Source organism: Peromyscus leucopus, chromosome X (assembly GCF_004664715.2).
Source record: "Peromyscus leucopus breed LL Stock chromosome X, UCI_PerLeu_2.1, whole genome shotgun sequence".
NCBI classification, from domain to species: domain Eukaryota; kingdom Metazoa; phylum Chordata; class Mammalia; order Rodentia; family Cricetidae; genus Peromyscus; species Peromyscus leucopus.
Genome location: NC_051083.1, coordinates 93,766,359 through 93,778,944, shown reverse-complemented (window position 1 = coordinate 93,778,944; position 12,586 = coordinate 93,766,359). Strand labels below are relative to the sequence as shown.

The 12,586-nt window shown below is 43.8% G+C and overlaps 1 protein-coding gene across 4 annotated transcripts in view; it reads right to left on the bottom strand.

Moving 5' to 3' along the window:
• Frmpd3 (FERM and PDZ domain containing 3) overlaps nt 1-12,586 on the bottom strand; it is a 93,347-nt gene that overhangs the window by 45,325 nt on the left and 35,436 nt on the right. For all 4 annotated transcript variants that reach the window (XM_028895140.2, XM_037199430.1, XM_037199432.1 and 1 more), the window contains 3 exons: nt 8,678-8,782; nt 4,256-4,363; nt 1,396-1,527 (listed from right to left, as the gene is read on the bottom strand). In XM_028895140.2, coding sequence (XP_028750973.1) covers nt 1,396-1,527; nt 4,256-4,363; nt 8,678-8,782 — 345 coding nt within the window. The remainder of the gene's footprint in view (nt 1-1,395; nt 1,528-4,255; nt 4,364-8,677; nt 8,783-12,586) is intronic.

The window sequence follows — 12,586 nt, the reverse complement described above, 5'->3', positions numbered from 1 at the left end:
AAACAGATACCACCTTTCCTTTCCTACCTGGATTGTGTTTGAGCTGAAACTTGAATCTCTCTTTCATAAAATATTTTCTTTTTTGTATGTATCTGATTTGTTTGTTTTGAGACAGGGTCTCATGTATCTAAGGCTGGCCTTGCACTCAAATTCGATGTTTAGTCAAGGCTGACGTTATTTCTGATCCTCCTGCCTCTACCTCCAAGGGCTGGGATTATGGGTGCATAACACCATACCCAGTTTACACAGCAATAGGGATCAGAAGGGTCTGATGCGTGCAGGTCAAATACTCCACCAATGAGCCTCATCCCCAGCCGTGTTTCTTTGCGTTGTAGCCCAAACTACTGTAGTACTCTTTATGTAGCCCAGGCTGACCTCAAACTCCAGATCCTCCTGCCTCAGCTTCTCATATACTAGATTCCAGGAGTATGCTATCTTGATGGGCTGCTTTATGAGTTTTGTTCGGCTTCCATACACTTTCTAAAAGCTATTTTTTTCCAACTGTCCTTCAGCTCTTTCCTACCCTACCAGGGAATGCCGATTGGCCCTGCTCACTTCTCTGATGTTTCCTGGTGGTTCAATATGGGTGAAATCCAATATAGCAATCTTAGATTTTAATGGTCTTTTCTCATATGGTGTGGCAAGGAGGATGAGATAGTTTGTTCTCCTCTGCTTTGGAAGATGATGGGGATGATGTGCTACCTATTCTTGACCCTACACAGTTCATTCCCAACTACTACTTGATTCTAGTTCTGACATTTCTGTATCACAGTCCTCATCAAAGAGGCCAAATTTCTTCTTAGGAAGCATTAGGGTCTAGCCGGCAGTGTTTCCAGGAAACAGGAGAGTTGCCAATAGAGACCAAGACAAATGCCTTTGTTAGGTCACAAAGGGCATTGTCAAAGGTTCTCTAGAGATGGATAGTGAGCCCCTCAGGTAAGGCTGGGCTGTGGCTCAGAGGAATAGTGATGTACAAGTCCTTTGATTCCACTCACAGCAGTATACACACACACATACATACACAACATACATAAACACATACACACATAGGCACATACATATACACATATACATACACATACACATTCATACATACACATACACACATATATACATACATATACACATATATACACAATAAATATACACATAAACATGCACATATATACATACACACATATACACATACATATATACACATATACATACAGAATACATATACACATACATATAGACATACACATGCATACACACACTCCACCTCAGGTTAGAATTGTGACTTCTGGGAGCTGGTTGACTACATCATGATGAATTTTCTAGTTGCGCAGTGTTTTGGGTGCTCTTCTCTAGCATTGGTTATACACAGCGACAAAGCCAGGCTAAAGGGTGACTTACATAAGCCAGGGGCTGCTTGTCTTGGAGAATCAGGAACTTGTGATTCTGTTCTGGCCCAATATACTCAAGGACAAGAGCAAAATGCTCAATGTACCTCAGGGAGAGACGGTCCTGTAAGGTCACCATCACATCCTGTAGAAGAAAAAGGGCCTTGAGAGGAGGCATCTTTTCTGACTCTGAGTTACTCAAAGTAATGAATACATGAGAAAATATTGGAAATCAAGCACAACAGTCCTGTGGAAAAGGCTTTGTGGTGGCCCAGATACTGAATTCTGGGACCAGTAAAGGGCCTCATGAGTGTTGCCCAGTGGCCTGGGCCCTGGGGGAACACCAAATATTCAGGAGGTGAATGCGTGTGTCCCTGAATTTCCTCTGGTCAGACATATGGTGAATGGATGTTTCCCTCTTCCTTCTGTCGCTTCCTCCCTCCCTCTTCCTACTCTCTCTCTCCCTCTATTAGATAAATCATTTCCTGAATGCTTATGGAGTTCAGGCACTGTGCTGGTTCTCTGCTCACCTCTCTTAAGTCAGAATGTCCATTTGGGTTTGTCTGTCAACTCTTAGGAATGAGCAAAAGCCAAAGCTACATTTCTGTGATTAAGAAGTATACTATTTCTGGATTCATAATCTAAATCAAATGACTTGAGCTACTGGCAAAATGTTCATTTTTGGCCATAGCTAGCTTTTATAGACGATCAATTTAGCAACTTGAAAAAATATGTCCACAAAGAGGAACAATGCCACGTGTCTGGAGTACAGTCATAGATCTGACTACTTTTGGGCTCCGTCTGCTCTGCTGCCCTACTTTTAATACTAGGGCGTCTGACAGCATATAGGTGGGGGCTGCCCAAATGTCAGTTTTGAGGCGTCTGCCATCTATTGGCTGTGACTTCAGCATACACACTGCAGTGTATACATTTACAAAGTCAGCATGTCTCAACCCCCAAAGGCCTGGGAGTTCAGAGCTCCCTGACAGACAGGGCTGCCGAAGTATCCCCTCTGTGTGAGATGCTCAGTCATTTGAACAGAGGACTGCAAAGTGCTGGGTACTTGAGAGGGTTTCTTTGTGCTATTCATGTAGTCACAGAGGCTTGGGTGTTACTAGAACCCTGGCATAGATAGATAGATCTGGTTTTCTTTGCAGTTAAGTTACATTGACATCGTGGACAGCAAAGCCAGTGATTGTCAACTGGTGTTAAATGTGTAACTGCCACCATGCCAGACTGTCACTTCATCCAGGTACCTCTTTGCCACAAGTGGCTTGGAAGCCTGTCAAAAATCTAACGAACAGCTGTGCACCTTTCCTAAAGTGCAGAGCAAGACTGAGTGTCAAAGGTTAGCACTGTCTGGATGCCACAATGGTAGTGGCAATGTGAGGTAGGGAGTGCCCTGAGCCTCTAAGAGGAAGAGAGGTTGGTCAGTGCTCTGGGGTACTGAGAAATCCACAATAAGTATATTAACCCATGAAGAGACACCAAGGAAGATTCTGGCATTGGGGTGACCTAGTTCTGTCTCAACATCTTTCATAGCCCAAGACCCTCCATAGCCAAGACCATGCCATAACTTCCTAAGAGTACACTTGGGTCTTAGGCTCCTTAGAGGTACCTAGCTTGGCCTAAGCTTTCCAAAGAAACTTTGGGTAGGAAAATTTAATCATTCAGGGGCTGTTCTGTCTCCTGGAGGATGCTTAGCATCTCTGACTTTGAGATGCTAAATGCCAGTAGCATGACATAACATGGGATGACCCCAAAACACTCTTAGACATTCCTTAAACCAATATGGGAATGATCTGTAAACTCCAGTAGAAAAACACTGGCAAGGCCATTCTGAACACTTGATCATTCCTCTGAATAAGAGTTTTCTAGCTGAGGGTAGTTCTTCCTCTCTCCTCTATTTCTTTCCCAAAGGGTCTCCCCTTGTAGCACAGGCTGGCCTTGAACTTGTAATTCTCTTGATTTAGCCTCCTGAGTACTAGGTTTACAGGCTTGTGTCACTGTACCTGATGGGATTCTTTATTTATAGGGTCATCTTGGACCTTGCATGGGAACCACAGGACAGCTGTGGGCCAGGTAGGTTTCTTGGGCAGGTGTCATAACTGCCCAGATTGCTGGGCAGCATTGGTTGCATAAGAACATTCATTCCTGGGTTGGCATTCTCCTTCTGGCAAGAGTCCCGAAGAGTCAGGGATAGCTATTTCTGTCCCACTATAGAGTGAACCTCGGGGTAAACTGTATCACACTTATACTCTTCAGGACTAAGGAATCACTAGGACTTTTGGACGCCTGGCTGAGCTGTTAAGAATCACAGTTCAGTAATTGCTCTTCCTGTGAAAAGAATAGCCAAAGGGCTGTGGCTGGACTTCTCAAATCTTGCTTCAGTGCCTAAGATTTGGTTGTTATTTAAAAAGCAAGACATGGCTAAGCTAATCTCCCAAGAGATGACATTTGTTTATTTTTGTGTGCAAACTTGCGTAGGTGTTATTGTATCAATATAAATCACTTTAGCTTTATAAATGGCTTAATGATCTTCGCTTTGCTTAGCTCCTAAGAGTCCTGAAGGACCCGGTGTAGCATGAACACAAAGTAGTTGACAAGCAGATGTGCATTCGTGTGTGTGTGTGTGTGTGTGTGTGTGTGTGTGTGTGTGTGTGTGTGTCACACACACATTTTTACAACAATTAGCACACAGCTGGGCATGCAGTTTTCTACTACCAGCCTCATATGAGGATTATACATTTTCGCAGCCTCACACTCGAGAGCACAGATCAAAGGCAATCTTGTTCCAGCAGTGAAGCCACTGTGTGCAATCTCAGAGGAACCCAAACGAACAGCTGCCCCAGGTGAGAGGATGCCTCGTGTACCTTAACAGTGGTCCGGCCATCAAATGTGAATGACTTGATCTGCCCATTTTCTAGGAAAACCTTCAGGACATTGGGGATGAGGAGGAGAGCTTCCTTCTTCATCATTTTCTGTGGACACACAGGAAAGGGGGGGAAGGCAGAAGGGTTTGTAGAAAGGAAGGGCAAGAAGGTGAGGGAGGTAGGGAGATGAAGGGATGTGAGAACAAAGAGACAGAGGAAAGACAAGATCAACAACAATGCTACATGCAGATCAGAACAAAATCCCCAGGAAGATGTTGAGCCATAGCCAAAGTCCACTTCTCCTTTTCTATCACGGTGTATTTGCATTCTACTGCAGTTTGAAGCTCTGTAGCGTTACACAGCACTGGATCAGTAGAGACCATTATACACAGCATGGACAGCTCATGAAGAGTCTTCTTTGGGACCACTTCACACACCCCGGTTTATCTCCAGATACTTCTTTTCCCACCAGGCCCTTCACAAACCCATGTTTGCCTTTATTCTGCCATTCTCTGGTGCTCGGGATGGTGCCTAGAGCCTTGCCCACGCCAGGCAAGCACCCCACTGCTGAGCCACTTTGCTATCTCCTTAGGTCCCTTTTCTGTTTGACTTTGAGAGACAGGTTCTTACCATGTAGCCCCAGCTAGTCTGTAACTCATCAAGTAGACCAGGCTGGCCCCTGCCTCTGTCTCCCAAGTGCTGGGCTTAAGGGTGTGTGCCACCATGCCTAGTTCTTTACATCCTTTTTGACCTGGACTCTGTCTGCCTCTCTGGATTCATGTCTTACCATTGCTAGAAGCTCTACTTCTTTCATGCCTCCAGGGCTCTGACAATTCATTATTCCGGGACTGGCTTACTCCCTTCAGGGCTCTGAGTGTCTCTCTCCCTGAGATACTAAGTGCACATAGCACACACACACACACACACACACACACACACACACACACACACACACACACAAATCATTCCCAAAACATTCCCAAAAGCTCTTTGAAAGTGGGCTTCACTGATCCTGATTCGGAACCACTGGCAGAGTCCGTGTCTGAACACCCGATAATTCCTTAGCAGAAGTTTTCTGGGCACAGGGCTTCATTTATATATGGTGAATGTGAATTTCTCACTTAACAGAAATTCAATTTAATAATGGTCATTCTCTCTGCCTTCCTCTTTCTCTCCCTGCAAGCTCCTATTCAACCTTCAAAATCAAGCTCAAATAAGTGTTTTGTAAAGCTTTGGTCCAATATCATGAGATCTAATCTTCCCATGTTTTCCTATAGCAACTTACATACTCCTTTCTCAGTGAAACACACACACACACACACACACACACACACACACACACACACACACACACTTTTTGTGACAGGCTGGTCTCAAATTCACAACTCTCCCTTTTCTAACTCCAAAGTGCTAAGATTACAAATGTGTGCTACCATGCACAATAATCATTCATTCATTCATTTATTTATTTATTTTCAAGACAGTGTCCTGTTATACAGCCCAGAGTAACTGGCTATGTAGTCTAGACTGGTCCCTTTTTTCTTTTTTCTTTTCCCTCTGAGTTCTAGGACTACAGACGTATATCACCATACCTAGCGTCCAGCAATATTTAAAGAACATTTGTCATTTATAATCAAACAGTAAAATCAGAGCACAAAGACCACATCTAGTCATTTTTGTGGTGCCAACAATGAATAGCATGCCTGGCACATAGTTGGTGTTGAATAAGTGACTGCTAAATGAATGAACAATAGGTGCTTACTATATGCTTACTTGAATGATTAAATTCACAAAGAGGATGCACACATTTCCTGGGTCCAGCAGCATCCATTCTATGGGTGCTTGTAGTGTATAGATGGCCAGATTCTTTAACTAAGTGGCAGCCTTATTGCATCATCAGCTCCTGCTGAGAACCCAGGGAGCTAAAGCAAAACTCGAGGCCCCGAGATGGGCCTGGTGGGCCCATCTAAGCAACTGAGAGGCAGAGGCAGGTGGGTCTCTGTGAGTTGGAGGTCAGCCGGGTATACATAGGGAGTTCTAGGACAGTCAGGGATACACACTGAGACTCTGTTTCAAAGAGAGTGAGGAGAGAGAGACAGAGAGAGACAGAGAGACAGAGAGAGTCTAACTTGCATTCTTGTTGCCAACCCCTGGATTGTCTGAATATTATGAATCTCAAACAAACTGGTATAAGGCAGGTGAGGCTTCTATGTAAGGCGAATTGAATTCTGAGTTTTGAATGAGATAGTTGGTATAGATTATTAGAGAAGGCAGAGGAGAACAGTTCAGATCCAGCCGCTGTTGTGGACAAAGTACCAAATAAGCAAGTCCTCCTGAGCTTGGGTGTGGCTGACAGTGGTGGGGAGCCAGGAGGCAAGTTTGAATGGGGTCAAACCAAGGAGGAAAGCCATGGATATCAGTTTGGAAAAGTGTGATGACGATGTCCAGGCCTTTCTGGTCCTGAGATGCCCCACTCCTGCCTGGCCCTGAGGCCCAGCTCCCCAGGCTGATGACGCTCAGCGGTGGCAAGTTTTATTTAGCACACTGGGTTGGACTTAGATAATTACTTAATTGATTTTGCTTAAAAATAGAGTTGGCAAGGAACGCCCACAGGATTTATTTTTGTTCTGGCTGCTTAATAAAGCCTTGAGACACAAGGGGAAGGGGATGATGGGGCAGCCTGGAGTCACCTGGACTTGGACTCCCCAGGTCTTAGCAGACTGCTATGGTGCACACAGGCAGCAACCGTGAGGGTTGGAAGACGGATGTGTTTCTCCCCCTAGACAGAGTCTCAAGCCAAGCTTGGTACCTGTCTGAGAGAGAAGTCAACTCTGGATAGGTTCTAGCTGCCCTGGGGCAGTTGCTATTATGGTTGAATTGGAGATGGCTCTTCATTCTGCCTGTGGCCTAGCTGCAAGGTATGGAACTTGGAGAATGGAAAGGAGATGAAGGAAGAAAAGGAGAGAAGAGGTAGAGGAGGGCAGGAGTTCTTCACTGAGTGTCCTGGCCTTGACTGAAATTTTGAGATGGGATAGGATACACCTGTCCATATTTTGCAAACTCAAGCTTATGCCCTCAGAATTTTCAACAGTTCAGAACACCAATGTCTCATCAGTGACTTGGACCTTGCAATCCATTTCACTTTGACCTATAGGTCAAATAGGGCTCAATCCTGTTCCCTCTCCTCGCTGATCATCAACCGTCAGGTCTCTTTAACCACTTCTCTTGGGATTCACATGGATCCTGAGTATTAACTAAACAAACCGTCTTCTGGTTGTCCTTTGAGCGTCCCAGTCTTCCTCACACAGGGATACAGAAAGGTGTGGGCTGGGCTTGAGGAAAAGAGGCGGGGAATAGAGGACAACACCTGTGTCCTCTCTCCTTTCTTCCAGGTGGCTCTACCTCTGAAAACTACAAAAATGCCCGGCATCCTGCTGATTTCTCTGCTCGTTCTGGGAGTGCTGTTATGTCTTTCCACAACTGCAGCTGTATCTTAGTACATCCATGATCAAGCTTCCTGACAGCCCATCCCACCACTGCCTACAAAAGCACACCAGTGCCTGTTAGCTCCACCTATCTCTACTCCCACTGGGGCATCACCAACATCTGCAGATTTCTGGGGAATGCTGGGCCAGAATTCATGACTGCTGCACACACCGACTTCTGCTCTCCACCTACCTGTTTTGCACATGCACATCTGGGTTAGATGGCTCATTGCATGCACACCCCACAAAATGGCAAGGAATCTGTGGGCTGACCATGAATCCCTAGATTGGCAGCTGCGGGACATGGACTGGCCAACCTTAGCTGCTCTTTGAGATGATACTACACAGCAGAAGATTTGCTATAGTCTCAGTCTGGACCACTTGCCCACCCCTCACCCCCACCCCACCCCACTGAAAGATAGCCAGTGGCAGGGAGCAGGTATTCCTTTTGGATCCCTTCTGGTGTGTAGGAGAAACAGTCTGTATTATTTCTTGTAAGCGGCTACCCATCAGTGCAGTCTTCTCCAGTCAAGATGTGGAATTGCAGGGGCACTTAAATGTCAAGAGAGTTCAATTTCACCAGCCACTTGTTCTCTGGGTCTTCACAAAACCATCACTTCCTCTCTGCTTCTGCCAAGCAGCCAAAAGATGTTTATGGAACACTTGCCCTGAGTGTACGCTATTGTGCTATGGACGGAAATTTCTCTAAGCACCATGAAGATCCAGAGTGAATCAATATGTTGTTTTCCCTCCCTCCCAATCCTCTCTGGATGCCACACACTCTTCTCTCCTCAGTAACCACTCACTCAAAGCACCAGGATCCTTCTGCTCCAACTCCTTCATAAAGGCATCCACTGCCAGAAGGCCCTGATTGAGACCTCAATAGCCAGGTTGATTCTGGCCAAGGATAGAGGAGGGAAGCCAAAGCCATACTTACTGCATCTGTTTCTCCAACTGCCACCTGCTCAGAAAATCGGACTTTCACAGGATTGGACCTCAGCTTGGCCTTCTTTGCAGCACTGATGAAGGCAGATTTGGGGGACTGAAAAAAGAGCAAAGGGCTGGTGAGTTCTCCATTCCTTTAATATTAGAGTTAAGATGTCTCAATACAACCAAGTGTGGTTGTACTCACCTGTAATCCCAAGAACTCAAGAGGCTGAGCTTGCAGATTATGAGTTTGAGACCAGCCTGAACTACAATTGTGAGACATTGTCTCAAAAACAAAATGTCCTAGTACAGAGATATTTTGCCTTAATGATCCATGACTCAATAGAGAAGTATTGATTGCCTAGTAAGTGCAAGGTAATGTGCTATAAGGCAATGTGCTAATTGTCTCCCTGTATGATTGGTGTGTTGTGTAAAAGCTGGGCATGAATTGAATTTGGATAAACTGAATCCCATACGAATACTCTAAGCCTAAGGATGTTTGCAAAAAAAAATTCTTCAGTAATCATATACATTGAATTTTACATATTCAGTTTTTTTAATATGAGATCAGCTTAAATGGTATTGTGTGTGAATACACACTTCCCAGAGGACTTACAGAAATAATCTTATTCATCTCATAGATACGCCCCTAGAACAGAGACTTATAACAAATATTTTTGAGATCTGAGAGAGAAGAAACCCAGCTCTCCAAAATGACTCACCCACACTTTCTGAACTATTCAGGAAGAGAGATATGTGCGATTTAGCTCAGTGCCCCTGGCTTTCTACTTCTAAACGCTGCATCACTTTGTTTACTCAATTCTGCATGAAATGCCCAAAGAATCAGTCAGGCTCTCTTATTCTTGAAAACTTTCCCAAAACTCAGCAGGAAGCATGATTAGCAAACATTGTAAACCACAGTCATCCCTTGTTACCCACAGCTTTGCATCCTTGCATCTCAACCGAGCACATATTAAAAATACATGAAACAACACCATCACCACCAAACCCTCTGTACTGAACACATACAGATATTTTTCTTGCCTTCATTCCCTAAACAATCCAGTGTAACAACTATTTACATAGCATTTACTGTGTATTCAGAATCCCCAAGTCATCTAGAGATGATTTGAAGTATATTGGATGGTATAGGTAGGTTCCATGCAAATACTATGCCATTATATATACATATAAAGGACTTGAGTATCCATGATTTACATATCTATGGGGATGTCCTGAACCCAATCCCCTGTGGATTCTAGTCTTCTGCTGAGCTGCAGGCAGTCTAGCAACCAGGAAATGCAAGAGTCATGCTGAAGGGCAATCTTATGTCTTTAGGGATATTTATTTATTCATTTGATTAATTAAAGGGCAGCTGTCATTTGCCTGTCAATGTTCTAGATGATGAGGGATACAGGAGTAAGTAAGACTGACCGAATTCCATGGCCTTGTGGTTTTATGGTGTGTCTGTTCTATCAGGGACAAAGAGATAATTAAAACAAAAGCTTTCTTTTTTTTAGAGATAGGGCTCACTATATATATGTATGTATGTATGTATGTATGTATGTGTATATATATATATATATATTCCAGGCTGGCTTTGAACTTGTGATGCTCTTGTCTTTGCCTCCTAAGTGCTAGGATTACAAATGTATAGAGCTATGTCTGGCTAATAAATATATTTTATGTAGCACATAACTACGGTAGTTCTTTCTGCAATTTTATGTTTTGCTCTTTTTTTTTCTTTTGATACAGTGTGTCATGGAAGCTAGACAAGCCTTGAACTCACTATGTAGTCAAGGATGACCTTGGAGTTCTGGTCCTCCTAACGCCAGTATCCAAGTTCTGGGATTATAGGCATGTGCCATCATGCCCAGCTTTCAGTTTCATCTGTGATTATAGTGACTGATTATTAACTTCAGTTCAAAAATATAATATGGGAAATTCCAGAAACAATTAACACATTTAAAATAAATTTTTGTTATTGTTAAAATTGTTCTCTATCTTTCTTTCTCCCCCGCCCTGTTTTTTGAGACAGTTACTTTGTGTAGCCCTGGTTGTTCTGGAGCTAGCTCTGTAGACCAGGGTGGCCTTGGAGGCAGAGATCAGTCTGCCTCTGCATTCTGAGTGCTGGGATTAAAGGCATGTGCCACACCTCTCTCTTAATTGTTTTGTTTCATAATGTTATTGTTGTTAACCTCTTACTATGCCTAATTTATAAATCAAACCTTACAAACCTTATTCTCTCTTTATATGAAAAGTCAATATATATATGTATATATATGTATATATTATATATATACACATATATATATATATATATTTCAGTTCTGTGCATGTTACAGGCATCCACTTGGGGGCTTGGAATAGCCTTGCAGCTAAGGGGTGGCTGTGGTAAGAAAAAAGAATAAAGCAGGGCATAAAGGACTACACAAGAGAATGGCAAGGGCGGGCATAGTAGGATTGATTGCTATTTTCGCAGTTTTGAAACCTCCAATCGCGTTATTCTTAACTTTGCACTAGATCTAAACCAATGTATTCTACCTGCCACTTGGGACTCTGAACAGCATCTCCCTGTCCTCCCCTTTGGCCCCCAGCTCTTTTTTTTTTTTTTTTTTTTTTTTGGTTTTTCGAGACAGGGTTTCTCTGTGTAGCTTTGCGCCTTTCCTGGAGCTCACTTGGTAGCCCAGGCTGGCCTCGAACTCACAGAGATCCGCCTGGCTCTGCCTCCCGAGTGCTGGGATTAAAGGCGTGCGCCACCAACGCCCGGCGGCCCCCAGCTCTTGGTTACCACTGTTCTACTCTGTGTCTGTGACTCTCCTATTTTTGGTTTTCATGTATCAATGAGATCATAAGGTCTTTATTTTTCTGTGCCTGGCTTAGTTCATGTAACACAATGTCCTCCAGGTTCATGCATGTAACAAATGACAGAATTTGCTTTTGATTCCCCTTGCAATGCGGAAAGACTGCACCCAGAGCCTCCAGACAGTTTCCTTCCTTTAGAATCAGGATAATATTCTGTCCTTTATATGTACCACAATTTATTTGCCTTTTCCTCTGTCTACAGACACTTAGATTGGCTCCATATCTTGAGGACTGTGAACAGTTCTAAGGGAACATGAGTATGAGTATCTCCTCGAGACATTGGTTTCAATTCCTTTGGGAACATATGTATTGGATACAAACACACATGTACACATACACAAACACATTCTAGGGGAGGGGGAAGTATTTTACATCTTATGGTTAGGGAAGAACTATCTGCAAAGGTGACATTTGTCAGAGACCCAAAGGAAACAAGGCAGAGATGCTATGAGGCTACCAGGAGAGAGAGGTTGCTGACCAAAAATAATAGTGAAGCCCCTGAGGTGGGCATAGGATTGAGGTGGACAGGAATCCCTGTAACTGGAATACAGTTCTGGAATGGGGACCCGAGGGGACATGCTCTAAGAGGCAGCTGAAAGCCGAATCATGTAGGACCTTGTAAGTCATGGTGAGAACTCTGGATTTCATTCTACTGGTTAGTTTTAAGTAGATGGGGTTTGATGTATGTGTATGCCTCTGGCTGCTGTGAGGAAAGTGGAGTATAGGAGGTTAATGGTAAGACCAGTTAGGTGTGGCTAAATGCAGTATTTGTTATTGCAGTGAGACTCTTCAAATGTAATGCTGGCATGAGCTAGGATGACAGGAATGAAAATGATCAAAGTGAGTCTATTCTGGATATATTTTGAAGACTGAACCAAGATCATACATTGATGGGTTAGATATGGGGAGCGAGAAAGAGAGAAGTCCATAGGAAGAGCAGGGTTGTCATTTACTGAGATGAGGACTGAGGTTCAGGGTCGGGGCCACTTTAAATACGTCTTCCATGGGCCTTGCCATAAAGCCTGTGAGTCTTTCCATCAGGGATTCCTTTGTA